The following is a 14499-nucleotide window of genomic DNA, read 5'->3' on the forward strand; positions in this document are numbered from 1 at the left end:
CGCCCCCCCGCCCGGCCCGCCCAGGGCGAGCCGTCTCCCGGGCCGCTCCCCGGAGCGCTTTGCAGCTGAAGGATGCGCCTGCCGGCACCGCGGCCGCTCCGCTCGGACGCCGGCGTTGCGCTGCGCCTCTCTCCGATGGGCAACGAGGAATAAAACGTTGCTGGAGCGTCTTCCGCTTCTCTGAGGGCTGGAAAGGAGCGAAGGCGAGACTTTGATCGCATCTTGCAGAGGGATCTGCGAATTTGCGGAGGAAAGGGGCTGTCGGGCAAAAATAATCAGATGCTTTAGCAGCGCCGGAGGGGCAGCGCTACATCGTTTTGCTTCGGCCCCGTCATGGGTACTGGCATGTGTTCGAGGAGGCAGAAGGGGCTTCTGCAGACTGGGTTTTGCCTGGTGACTATGGCGTGTTTGGGCTCAGGAGTTTTCATGTACAGCCACTTGCAGCAAAAGGTGCGGAACGCTGAAGCCCTGGCCCAGAAATACAAACAGCAGCAGGAAGCGCTGTCTGCCCAGCTCCAAGGTGAGTGACCTGCTCTCTGTGTGTGCGTGCACGCACACTGTCTGAACTTCCCTCTCTCCCAACATTACCCGCTGGTGTTTTTGCTCCGCAGCCCAGCGACAAGCGGGGTGCCTTTGTGGAGCAAGGTTCAGCTTTTGGCTTTAAAGAGCTCTAAGAAGACGTTGTCGCTTATTTCCTTCCCCCCCTTTGCTGTCTAGAATTAGAATAGCCTTGAATCTGAATTGCTGTCACAGCAGCAAGGGGAACAGAGCGTGCTGGATTGGTGAGTTCAGCTGCGTCACGTCTATTCCATTTCTTCTCCCTGTAGTTCCCTTTGGCTATAAAGACTAGTCCTATGTCATTCTAAATGTGAGGCAGTAAAAATGCAAACAGGACTTACGGAGCCCGGTTTGGCAGGCTCTGAGATGCGGCTCCGCTCTCTGGCCCGCGGGAGCATCTGTCCAGAAAGTGAATAGAGAGGCAAGGGGTCCTTTACTAAAGTTTGTCGTCACGCTGCCTACTGCCCATTGCACTTGCAAGGAAACAAACCTATCTTCCTCTTGAGAGAGTGATCTGTGACTAGGAAAGTCTTGACAGTTTGTTTGGGGCTGATAGATGCTGCAGCACAGAGCTCCCTAAAAAGGGGGGAGGAGAAGGAAGAATTGGTTTTTCTGAGCCCGCTGACCAGCACTTGGTTCCTCTGGCAAGACCTGCCAGAAGACCAGAAGGCAACCGTAATATGTATATTCCCCCTCATTTGTCCTCCTTGCATAAACATCTAACTGTGGGAATATGACATTTTAGCCCACGGAGAGATCTCGGTAGGGAAGGCTGAGCATGCATGTTACTCCGTAACTGAACTCTTACCTTCCTTGTCTAGTCTATCATTCCAGCCTTCCTGCGTCTGCCAAAGCTATGTTTCCAGCACCTATCACTAGATTTGGAGTCTCTAGAGGTATTTCCTGAGCTCTCTGTAGAGAGGTTTGGTGGGAATCCACTCTTTGGTAGCCAGCAGTTGGGTGCGTAATGCTGGAGGACGGGTTGGTTCTGGGGTGCCCACACAATGAATTTTATGTGGACCAAATATTGTTTGCATGTGGTTCTAGTGACTCAAGGTCAAGTTTTTCTTCGAACAAGTGGGTTTAGATTATAGTGTTTAAATAGAGAGCTCTTCTTCAGGCTAAAATCAATTACAGGGTATCCATTATGACCTCTGTTGACATATCCAGTGACATTGTTTCTATAGCCTGTATTGCTGGGGAATTCTGCAGATCTGTGACTCAACATTTGTGCCTTTTAGGGTTAAATCTCTTCTGGTGGTTTTGTGTGCAGTGTTTGTGATGCAAATGTAACATTGTACATATGCTGCTTGTGCTCAGGGCTGTGTGTTTCTACCTGTAAACTGGGAAAGTGATGTATGTGTTTTGTTTGTCTCCCAAGGAAACATGCTTTAAAAAAACCAATCTTGTGAATTGATCTAGTGTGTGAAGATCTAGGAGAGTAAAACCTGGGACTGTTGGCAAGACTGGAATCACTCTCCCTTTATGGATCCCTTAAGCTCTCCCTAGCAGATGTTTATCTTGGTACTCTGGGGTATATGAGGCAACCCCTTCACACAATCGCCCTGTTTTCTGTGGTCTTTTAAAATGAGAATGAGTCTGTGGAAGGCCTGACCTGTTCTTCTGTCCCAAAGGCAAGGCACTGCAAGGGATTTCATTGTTTCAGCAGGTTCACTGCCATTATCTTATGCTTTGTTTCCATTTCTTCTTCCTCTATCACAAGGCAGTCAAACGCCACAGCTCCTAATGTGTTGCACAGTCCCAGCCACAGCAATTTCCACCTGCATCCTGTGTTTCTGAGATGCAAAGATCAGCAGGGCAGAAGTTAGCCCACATTCCTTTCTGGTGTGTCAGCATCTCTTGCTTCTCTTGGAGAGAGGGGCTGGTTCTTCAGAGAATAAGATGACAGTGATAGCCTCAGGGAACCCCAGTTTTGGGAACAGCAGACTCAAGCAAACAACTGAGACAGGCTCACAATATTTTTTCCACCCAAATACGTTTGAATGGCAGAGCTGTAGCCTGTTGCTGGGGTTTCTAACCCTCTGTCAGTCCTCCCATTCCTAAATACAGTTGTTGCCATGGATACCCTTTTTATTTTGAGAAGACACTTACTTGTCCAACAATTTTAACAAAGGCAAAGCTTCTTTTTGGATTTGGCTGGTGGGAGAAGCCTAGCGACGGGCAGATAGGAGCCATGTTCATGGAAGTCTTAAAGTGCAGTGGTGTCTTGCACATGTGGCCATGGCTCTCGTGCCGTTGTCTTGCAGCGCTGCTCCCTGCGGTGCTTTGGTGCTGAACACAGGGTAGTGGGGAGTCCGGGCTCTATCCCTGCCCCTCTGCTGACTTGTTGCATGACTTTAATTGCCATGTCTTCTGCATCCGATTTCTGTCTTTCCAGCTCTACAAAAGGAGGACGTGTTATTCTGAGGTGGAATTCAGTACTGTTTAACTAGTGCTTCAGGTGTCTCCTTTCAGCTATCACGTATTTCCTACCCTTCTTATATCTGAGTACAATATGTGGTTAATGCTTCTGGTAGCCTCTGTAAATAAAGCTTGAAAGTGTAGGGCTGGGCCAAGAGTTGAGTGAAAGGGAAAAGGAAAGCAAGTGGAGGAGGGAGCGAAGCTGTCTTGAAACCAGCATCGCCTGTCCCATGTGCTGTCTTCTACTGGCTGCACACAGGGCAGTGGATCTCATTTACTCTTTTAAAATAAGAGCAAAGCAGCCACTGACTTTGCTGTAGGGTAAAACACATTGTGTGAGGAGAAGAAAGGGAGGTATTGTCATGTGTGTGACCTTCTCCAACCTATTGCCTGGTGGTTAGTACCCCTGTCCCGGCCAGCTCTTGCTGCTGCACACAGAGGTAGCTGTTTGCTGTGACCGGGTAGACCCTCTTTTGATACTGTGGTCCAGATGGAATCCAGGAGGAAAATCTGCTTGGCTTTTTTGTCCCTCCGTCTCTTCTGTTTCTGCTGGGTGGGGTTGGAGGTATGTCTGAAAGTGCATGGAGACACCTTGCCAAATACTGGGCTCTCCCTTACGGGCTGTGATTTGGGGGACTCTGGTGCTGTGTCACGAGGCTCAGAGGGGATTAGAGACACAGTCTGGCAAGCTGTGACCTGGTGTGCACTTCAGATGAATCTGTTCTGTCTTGGCCCCCACCCCAAACTCATGCCATGCTGAGTTATGTAGCAGGTGGCTTTAAATGAAGTGTTGCTTTGCCACCTCCCACTTCCCGTAGGTGTGTGTGCCTGTGTATGTATGAGCGTGCTGCTGCCTGGAGGTTCTGAGTGAAAGTAAAGAGATTTTATTTCGGTCAGTTCACTAACTAAATGGCACTCCTTGAACAGATGGGAAGGAAGGGTGCATTTATAGTACCATCCACTTCTGTCTGACATTCCTGATGTGGCCTGCCAATGGCACATCAAACTGGTGTCTGGGATAGAGGAATTTTCTCTCTCACAACAGGCTGCCATTGCACAGTGGCTGAGCATGAGAACGCAGCACTCCTGTCCTCACCATTGGGTGTCTTTTACCTAATCTGTCTTTCCTTTGCCATCTCTCTAGATCAGAGAGGGAGGTATGATGAGTCAGGCTTTCGTTCTGCTCCCCTTGTCTCCTGCTCTGGATGATTCTTGAGCCCGAGTGACTGGTGCCATGGGTGATGAGTTGTGATGTGACTGGATGGAGACTGGCAGGAGTATTTGATGCCTGTAACAAGGACAGCAACAGAGAAGAAAGCTTTTTCTGGGTGATTAGCTATGAGGAGGGAAGGAGCACGGTGCAGTCTGGAAGTTAGTGTTGATCTCTGCCAAGTGCTGCTTGGAGCTGCGAGCCATGGGCAGTACGATGACTTTCCACAGTATGTGCTATTGGCATAGAAATGGCCCAAAAAACTATGCACCATGTGTAGTTTTAGCAGAACCAGAGCAGCAAATCTGATGCCTCCGCTGCCTTGCTCCATGAAAGCAGGGAGCTAGCATGCACTCGTGGCTTTCCCAGGTGGGGTAAAATGAAACCACTTGAACAGAAGGAGAGTAAAACCTGGGACTGTTGGCAAGACTGGAATCACTCTCCCTTTATGGATCCCTTAAGCTCTCCCTAGCAGATGTTTATCTTGGTACTCTGGGGTATATGAGGCAACCCCTTCACACAATCGCCCTGTTTTCTGTGGTCTTTTAAAATGAGAATGAGTCTGTGGAAGGCCTGACCTGTTCTTCTGTCCCAAAGGCAAGGCACTGCAAGGGATTTCATTGTTTCAGCAGTTCAAGTCCTGCATTTTATCTCATTTGGCAGCAGGTGATGGTGCTTTAGTGCTGAGTTCTGGCTGAATTCCAGCCTGGATTTGGACACTGACCACCCTCCATTCTCTCTTGTAATTGCAAATTGTTAAAGACTTCCTGGCTTCCTGTCCTTTGAAGCTCTACAGTGCCATTTTGGTCTGCTAAGTTGTTGCTGTATTTCACCACAAAGATGAGCAGAGAGACTACCTTACGCAGCACTTACTCGCTGCTTTGTGTAAAGCTGAACCCACCTTTTCTGGGCTCTGGAGACCTGGAGGAATGGTGGGAGACATTACAACTTTTTTTTCTAGTCACGGGAGGTTACTTCAGCTTCTCTTACTTATAAAAAAAGTGTCAGGAGAGCCAGATTTTGTGTCCTAAATTTCTGAACAAACAGCCTATGATATGGAGCTGTTCCTGAAGACTCATCTGCTTTGTGGTGCTTGCATTAGAATTTGTGGTTATGAGTGTTAGTACAAGCCTGTTGCTATAGATGCTTTCCTGTGCTTTAGTTTCCCATTTACTATGTGAGATCAATAACACCCGGTAGCTTGGGGTCACCTAAGCAGACCTTTTCTACACAAAATAGTTATTTACTTGCCTGGTCCTGTGCCGAGGGTGCTTGGGTTTCTTGAGTGAGGCTGTAGCTGTTCAGCTTGCCCCCTGTGGCACACTGTGCACTTTGTTCTGGGTGATGGAGCCCAACTGTCCTGTCAGTGGGGCTGGTCACTGCCTCAGTTGCCCAGGTTCTTCAGCTGCAGGAACCTGGAGAGGTGTGTAACCTGCCCGTGTGGGGTGAGTTTCCAACCCTGGTCATAGATTCTGTTTTCTTTCAGTATACTCATGTTACTAGAAAATGAAATGGCTGCAGGAGAAACTCCAACATGGGGAATTCCTCCAAGCCAGAACCGCTGAGGCAAATGCAGACTGGAAGCTCAGAGTACATGAAAGGACATGGAAAAGCCTGTGAATTGCTGAGCATCCCTAATAGTCACAGCAGCCATGACTTTTCATTGCTGGTGTGAGGTTTCCCATCACATCAAAGGCTTGTCCTCAGGTGCTCTGCTAGATAAGAAAGTGAGATGCCTGTGGCAGAAACATGAGTGCCCAGAACTCAAATCTTTTGGGAAGTGGCTGATGTTCTTAAGATGACAATTTCATTGAACAAGGCTTTTTATCACATAGTGAAGAAGCACCCACAGTCTCTTTTGTGCTTAGCTGGGCTGGGGAAGCCCTCAGGGTGACATCTGAGTAGTCTGTTGGGAAAAGTGTTTCTAAAAATAAAGCTGTCATGAAGTAGACACTTGGACAGCTGCAGTGATGGGCTTGCTGCTTACCAATGTGCTCAGCAGGGGAAAAAATCCTTCCAGATTGAAAACAAATACTTCTGCTGTAATCGTTTGGAGAACATGGTAGTTTCCTCACTTTGGAAGAAAATATTAATGAAGTGGCTCGGCCCAGGGGAAGCATCTTCACCATTGCGGTGTCTGCCTTTGTTAACTAGGGAAGGTAACAGAGAGGAGGAAGGAGATAGCATGGCTGGTGACAATAGGAATTCCTGACCTAGGACACTGGTCCTTCCTGCTCCCTGAGGGAGGTCAAAAGTGACAGAGGGAATTAGGTGGGTCAGGGGAGATAGCTTGGATGTGAATGTATGCCTGGGGAATGGCTCCTCAATCTGGGGTGGGACTGAGCTTGGCACATGATGAGCCCAGGCTGGCAGAGCCTAAAACATAGTCCTTGTACCTGCAGTGTCTAAAAACAATGTAGTCCAGGAAAAGCCAACTTGTCTGTCAGCCTTGATTTCAGTACAGGAAAAGTCACGGCCTGGAGGCACTGAAATTGCTCCACAGGGGACAATGGGATACTGAGATGTTTGGATTCAGTTTGTGTCTTGAAGCTGGAGCCTCAGCTCTGGCTACCCTCAGTATCTAGGCCGCTTGCCTACCTGACTAGCTGGGGTAGTGCCCCCAGAATGCTTAGGAAGCAGTTGTACTACAGTCATCAAACCCCCTAGGATTTAACACTTTACCATGCCTGGCTCCAGATATCCCTTCTTCTTTTTCCCCCGATTTGCTCAGGCGCTCAGCTGTTGCTGGAGATCACTGTAAATATTAACAGATCCACTGCTGGTAAACCAAAGTATTGCAAAAATCCCAAGCTTGGACCTAGCCAATGTCACGAGCTTGGCCTAAAAATCATGGAGTTAAACCATGTGGATGTTCTTTTTCTATGTGGAAAAGGCATTTCCAGGTGGGAAGAAAAACACCAGTCATTGTGAGGGTCTTGGTAAAGCCACCAGACTTGGATTTGTTGTGACCCAACGGAAGAGAAGTATGCAATAGTGAACGAGGCTTTTAAAGAAGCTGGATAAAATGATTAGACTGTACTCTCAGGTCTGCCCTGCATGAAATTGCAGGGGGATGTGGCTCATAAAGGTGAGGAATGCTTCCCTTGAATGCCCAGCTTTGATTAAAAAGCTCTTGAAGAATGGTCCTGGCAGCAGTGCTTTGCTGCCTGGTGAAATTACAGTCTTCCATGCACTTAGTGTAATTAGGAGACCTGCTGTGAGGAAGACACAGTCTACAAATGCAAGGAATAGATGCCATTTTGCAATGCAGAAGAGGTGAGGCATAGGGAGGCTGGGAGTTCTGTGGAGTTCTGAAGAACCGGGTGGCTTGAATTCCCTGCCTGGGGAGAAATGGGTGGGCCAGCAGAAAAAGTGTTTTCTTTGGGTGGTTTTTTTGTTTGTTTTCCTTCAGGGGCTGCAGAGGTGTCAGACTTGTAGATGGTAGGGCAAGGAAGGACTATTCTGATCAAAGTTTGATTCTTGTATAGTCCCTACCTCAGCCTTGCAGTTCCTGGCTGATCTTTAGTATCGTTTAGAAAAACGTCCTAGCCTGATTTTTAGGATGCTAGAACTGCCTATGAGCTCTTCTCTACGTATATATTGAGAGCGACATCTGCACTACCATAGGCTTGGTGCCACTGATGGTCAACACTAAAATATTAGATATGCATATGGATGTTTTGTCTCTTATTTCCCCAGGTTGGAGTGTCTGCTCTCAGGCAGCAAACTGCCTGTTAATGCAGGACTGCCTTTGCTGCTCCCGTATGACCTGAGTGGAGCTGGCAGTCTCTATAGATGCACTTGCAGTGAGAGCACGAGTCACTTGGGGTTCTTGGCTTGGCAAGATTTCAACAAGGAATGGGTTAGCACTTGTTTTATGCATGCAGATATCATCCCCCTTTGTTCATTTACCTGGAGACTGTGCATCATGGCACGACTTGCCCCTGAAGATCTTGGCTCTGGAGGCAAGTTTCTTTTATTGCCCTTCCTCTCCGAATTGCTGCCCGGTGCCGTTCTGGCATGGTGGCAGTCTCTGTGCAGAGGGGATGGAGGAGCCTGTTACAGCTGAGTGCTGTGACTCAGGGAAAGCTCTTGGTTAGCATTCAGACATCAGAGTGGATTAAAATCACCATCCATCAGGAAGCTTCTCTGGCACTTTCATTTGTCATGTGGCTGCTGTATGAAGCAGCCTTATCCCTGAAGCAGCCTCATCCCTCTCCCTTCTCAGCTCCTGTGCAGAGTAAAGATATCTCTTGTGTGTAATGGGAGAGGGAGCTGCTTGGCTCGCTTTTCCTTAGTGGCCTGAGGGCCAGTTAATGGTTGGGTTGTGGAAGGGGAGAAAATGTCTCTCCTGCATGCTGCTGATGCCTTTACAGAACAGATGACCTGGAAGGCTCTGGCTATCTTGAGCCTGGTGGCGGACTTGGGCCCGCTGTTGTGGTTTAACTCCAGCTGGCAATTAAGCCTTGCATAGCCGCTTGCTCACTTCCCCCGGTGGGATGGGGAGAGAATTGGGAGAGTAAAAGTGAGAAAACAGGAAAGCAGGGCTCCATCATGCGTAACGGTGACTTGGGAAGACAAACACCATCGCTCTGAACATCTCCCTCCTTCTTCCAGCTTTATATGCTGAGCATGACGCCATATGGTGTGGGACATCCCTTTGGTCAGTTGGGGTCAGCTGTCCTGGCTGTGTCCCCTCCCAGCATCTTGTGCCCCCCCAGCCTGCTCGCTGGTGGGGTGGGGTGAGGAGCAGAAAAAGCCTTGACTCTGTGTCAGCACTGCTCAGCAATAATGAAAACATCCCTGTGTTATCAACACTGTTTCCAGCACAAATCCAAAACACAGCCCCATACTAGCTACTGTGAAGAAAATTAACTATACCCCAGCCAAAACCAGCACACCCACAAAGATGCAGTTTAGCCACCGGCTGCTAAAGCCAGCTCTTGGGCTTTGCAGCTTAGACTGCAAAGCAGAACCTGAGTGCCAATACTCACAGGATGACAGACTGGTGTGTTATATCAGGAATACCCATTCACTCTAGTCCAGCTGTCCCTGCCCTGCTCCAGACCTTATCTGTTCACAGTTGACAAAGAATCGTAGGATCATTTAGGTTGGAAAAGACCTTTAAGATCAGAGTCGAACCATTAACCCAGCACTGTCAAGTCCACCACTATACCATGTCCCTAAGCACCACATCTACACGTCTTTTAAATACCTCCAGGGATGGCCACTCAACCACTTCCCTGGGCAGCCTGTTCCAATGCTCAACAACCCTTTCAGTGAAGAAATGTTTCCCAATATCCAATCTAAACCTCCCCTGGCACAACTGGAGGCCATTTCCTCTCATCCTATTGCTTGTTACTTGGGAGAAGAGACTGACCCCACCTCGCAGCAACCTCCTTTCAGGTGGTGGTAGAGAGCGATGAGGTCTCCCCTGAGCCTCCTTTTCTAAGTGCAAAAAGAAAAGTGAGCCTCCTTTTCAAGAAGTGCAAACAGCTTGTAGCTGGACCTGACCCTTTCATCGTTTAGGACACCAGGTATCTGCGTGTATTTCAGGACTGTTGATTTGCTTGGTCTGGATTTTACGTGTGAGCTACTGTGTGCTTAAGCCTAGAAACGCGGAGTGATGCAGGCCATTCAAAACAGGAAAGGCTCTTTTGCCCAAGTCTGCTCTCTTGGGCACTTGCTGGCCCAGTCCACGGCAGGATTTGAGGTCCACACATGCCTCTGGTTGTATGACCTGCGAGAGGCCTGTTTTGGGGAAAAGAATACGTGGGAAGAAATTTCAGGGTTTATCTCATGCTCTCCCTCTTTCTGCTTCCCTAGTTGTGTATGAGCACAGATCCCGGCTAGAACGATCCTTGCAGAAGGAGCGAGGGGAACACAAGAAGACGAAGGAAGGTGAGTCTCTTGCATGGGTGGCATAGCGGTGGCCAGACAACCCCCCAGCTGTCCTGTGGGGAGATGTGTGTGTTGTACCCGACGCGTTTTCTGCCTTCGGGGCCATGTGTGGATGTTACTGAACGCCCCCCAGGTGAGACTCATCCCTGGTTTGTACTTAAAGAATAGTTAACTGACTTTCCATTGCCCATGGGCAAAAGGTGCTGGCAGGTGGGTTCTGTTCTCTCATATTCCTACATATGTCTTCAGCCTAACCTGTGAGTAACAGTACCCATGACGTGGTGTTTGAGTACTTTAAGTGATAGCTAAACCTGGCACTAGACCATGCTTTTTTCTTGGAGACATGTAAACTTTCTTATAAAAGCGATCTGAAGATGCTGAGCTCTACAAGTGCTTAATGTTAGCATCACTGCCCTCCATAATACATGGACAATACAGACTGTCAGATCCTTTAAAGCTGACGTACAAAAGCAGATAGACGTATGCAGGATATTTTAAGACCATGAAATACAACAGGAAGTAGAAAGCTAATAGATTAACTCTTGTACCTTTCAGTGGAGTAGTGTGCTTGGATGTCAGACCCCTTTGCACCTGATTGTTGCTGGCAACGTAATAGCTTGGTTTTTATCTGCAAAACTGGTGTGTGGAGTGACATCACTACTCCTTACTCCTACATGCACTGTGTTTCTGGAAATGCTGACATACAGCATCCAGGTTTGGCTGTAGCTATGTGGCTACATAGCTAAGGGGGAAGCTGCATTTCTGCCTCTTCTTGCGTTTATTTGGAGGGGACTGACTGAGAAAATGAAGCATCCTGATAAACCTTACCTTGTCATGGGACCTTCCAATTTTCAGAAGGTGGCACAGATGAGATCAGCAGATGAGTTCCTTTTGGTCTCACAGAAGCTTTGATTTTTCTTTTCCAGAGTTGTCATTTTTCAGAGCACCCCAAATCCTTACGCAGCTTCAGTGACATCAATATGTAGCCATTTGTGTGCTGAAATAGGAAGTCACCGATGCACTTGCCTATAGAATGGGAAAGGAAGGACGTTTGGGCCAGTCTAGATGGGTGGACAGTTCTCATGGATGCTACCATCTTTCTGAGGGCATTGAGTGGAGTCTCCTAGCAGCATCTGCATTCCAGCTTGTTGAGTTGCAGCCTTTTGCTCAGCAAGTGGCTGATTTCCTCCTTCTGTCCCCCCCACCAAAATATAAAACAGATCCTTGTTAAATTCCAGCTCATTGAATTGTCTTCTCTTCTTCCATTTCTAGATTTTTTAGTGTATAAGTTAGAAGCTCAGGAAGCTCTCAACAAGGAGAAGGTAGGTATGGTTTATTCCTCAGAGTGTGTGTGTGTAGTAATGGCAAAGATTGTTGTGGTACCACCACAGTCATGAGGCCAGTGCTGCTGTCTGGAAGGCATGAAAGACTATGAGTGTGTATGGTACAAGATGAACTTTGGCTGACTCCACCTTGCAAGGCTGTTAGTGTGTGAGGATTTACTTCATCTTAGGGGAAGACTGTGTTGTGCTAGAGCTATTCTGCTTATTCTCCCATGTGTGATAGCAGAGTAGATGAGTTGATTGTCGGCTCTTGGTGTAGCAGGGAGTCCTGTGCTGCAGTCTGAAAAGAGAATTGCTGTTTCATGGTACAGAAGAGTCCTGGGGACATTGAATGCAAGGCACACCACAGGGAACATGGAGAAGAAAGGCCACGGTGGTGTTGGGGAAAGCATATCCATTGTTTTCTGTCTCCAGGGATTGTCAAATGATTTCCACTAGCCTGTGGACTTCTCATTTGGCAGGGAAAAGGAGGACTCTTCAGTGAGGGTTAGGAAGAAATGCATCCCTGGGTTGCAGTCTGTCCCATTCACCTGAAGTTACAAGGCTGGTTTCATTCCTTTCTCAGAGCATCTGTTGATGAGATGCTGGAGAAGAGGAATTGCTTTTAGCCTGCTCATCTGTGGGTGAATGTCTTCCTGTTACAGAAAGAAACTCATGGGTGAATATCTGAATACTCTAATGGCTGGGCAGCTCCCTTGCAATTTGTGCTCATTTGCTGGTAATATTTCATACTGTACTGAGTATGTATCATACAAGTTAAATTGTGGGTTGTAGTGGAAATCTCTGTGTGGTGGTTAGTTTGCACTTCCACAGTGCTGCTTAGTGTCCCAGCCATGTTGCTGGGACAACTAACTACCCAAACATAGACCCCAGCAGATGTTTGTAAAACTGCATGCAATGGGAAAAGTTGCAGCGTGTTCCCTCTCAGATGCCACTACTGCTATGGGGACCTATCCTTTGAGCACAGGTGGCTGGTGGCTTTCACACCTCCTGTGTTGAGATGCTGGTGCTACAGTGAAGAATGGTACCCTGGGGACAAAGGGGAAGAACATGACCTAAGCATGGCATAAGCAGATCTGTTAAACTGGTACGGACCCTTCTGTAGACACATGTAAATCCCTCTCCACTGCTGGTTTGTGTCAGTTGAGCTTAGTTTGATAGCTGTACCTAGTTACAGGAGTTTGCTTTAGGCTTACTCAATTGCTTAGTGATCAATTTTTTGTTAAATGGTGCAATTTTTGTGTGTAGGCAAAAGCCTTAGCTCTGGTGCCATCTGCCTCCCCGTCAGCTGCCGCAGAGTGCTCAGCCTGCTTTGGGGGGGGGGGTTGCTGTGCAAAGCTCTTTCAGCGCTGGGCCTGTCCTAGATAAAGAACTGTAGACTGGGGAAAACTGCTCTGAATGTGAATCAGGAGAGTGCAATTAATTAGCTGGTGTCTAGGTTGTTTTAAAAGGGTTCTTTTCCAGCTGTGCTCAGGCTGCATGTTCTGCTGGTCACCTTGGTAGGCTTGTTCCCAGTCACCATGTGCGTGCCTGTGCGTGTGAAGGGGCAGCGGGAACTTGCTGTTGGTGCAGTGGCTGGGCAGGTGCTCGTCTGTGTTTCCACCTGCCTTAGGTTTTTCTGGGATCTAACGGCACTGTTGAATCTTTTTCTTTCCAGCAAGATTCTATGAACAGATACGGGGCCCTCAGTTCCCAGCACAAGATACTGAAGGTAAGGGAGGCGTCTGGTTTCACGTACTCACCATCTGCTGTGTGTTAAAGAATGCTCCCTGGAAGGAGAGTCGGTGCTTTCGCTAACCAGAGGTGCCTAGGAGAGACCAAGGGTTTCCTGCAGCTAGTGCCAGCACAGAGGGAGGAGACCACACAGTGGTGTTGATCTACATTCCTTCCTGACTATTCAGGTTCATGGGAGTTTCTTATTTATTCTGTTGGGCTTTGTATGAGATTACAGCCTTCACCTATACCTCATTTCAATGGTAGTCTTTGTGCAGTTTATCGCACAGGAGTTCTGTTGTTCAGCGTGTTCTTTTCTGGGTCTCTTAGTGTGAAAATGGGTCTATTCATTGTAGCTTGCCCTTTGGGCTAATACAATGTATTCCAGTCCATTTAAGAGGCTCAGAGGGGGGTGGCTTATAGCATTTTATAGCTTATCACATGCTCTACCTGAAGCATATCTTGATGTTAAAGTTTGCTTTTGTCAGAGCAATGCAACTGTGGCTGGTGATGGTGGTTTTTAAATGTTTTTAGTTAGAGCATTGGCAGTGAAATGGTAATTTAATTCTGGGATGTAGAAAAAGGGCTAGGTTCCAGCAACCCTTAGCACCACTGGGTTGTATTTCCTGAGCAGAGTTAGACCTCCAGCTGCCTCGCTTTTGGATTCAAACTTCGGGAAAAGGGAAGTACAGTTCTGTCTCTTGGGTATTATCCAGCACTGCGAATTCTGGGAACACTTTGCAATAGTAATGTTCCCCTTCATAGCAACTGCAGTCTGAGCAGAATGCTCTGGTTTGCTTCTCTCAAGGGGACAGTGAGAGCATTTCATCCTGGCTGCCTTTCTCTTGCTTTCTTTTATTAGGGGAAAAAAAAAAAAATCATCTATTTTTTTAACTACATTTACAGCTGCTGAAAGACAGGCCAGCCCTTGGGACTGCAGTGTGGTAGATTTCAGCCCCCCCACCCTGAAAAAGTCGTATTCAGCTCAACTTCTAGCTAGTTATGAGACTGTAACACTTCTGTTACTGGAGCACAGGTGAAAAACGCTTCCCACTGGTACTAGCTTCCTCAGGCGGAAGATTGCTGCCAGCAATATCATTACCTAGGAAGTAGACATTTAATGCTGAACAGAAGCAACTAACTCTGTTAAGCTGGAGGTCCCAAATATGACCAAAGGCTTCCGTGAAGCCACATCAGCATATCTGGCTTTGGTGTTTCTGGCCACTGCTGTCATTCTGATCTGTATTGAAGTCATCTATGTCTGATTAACATCTGCAGCTGGCACACCAGACTCAAAGGGGCACGGAGCTTGACTTTGGACAAATATAGCAGCTGCGGTAGTTGCCTGTGTCT

At 47.8% G+C, this 14499-nt stretch overlaps 1 protein-coding gene across 1 annotated transcript in view; it reads left to right on the forward strand.

Moving 5' to 3' along the window:
• The first annotated feature begins 333 nt into the window (after positions 1 to 333).
• Positions 334 to 14499, forward strand: part of LOC103917935 (Golgi integral membrane protein 4-like) — a 36850-nt gene continuing 22684 nt past the window's right edge. Inside the window, exons 1-4 of the mRNA XM_009325157.1 lie at positions 334 to 520; positions 10016 to 10090; positions 11363 to 11412; positions 13091 to 13144. Coding sequence (XP_009323432.1) covers positions 334 to 520; positions 10016 to 10090; positions 11363 to 11412; positions 13091 to 13144 — 366 coding nt within the window. The remainder of the gene's footprint in view (positions 521 to 10015; positions 10091 to 11362; positions 11413 to 13090; positions 13145 to 14499) is intronic.

This window comes from Pygoscelis adeliae, unplaced genomic scaffold, assembly GCF_000699105.1.
Source record: "Pygoscelis adeliae isolate BGI_AS28 unplaced genomic scaffold, ASM69910v1 Scaffold36, whole genome shotgun sequence".
Lineage (NCBI taxonomy): Eukaryota > Metazoa > Chordata > Aves > Sphenisciformes > Spheniscidae > Pygoscelis > Pygoscelis adeliae.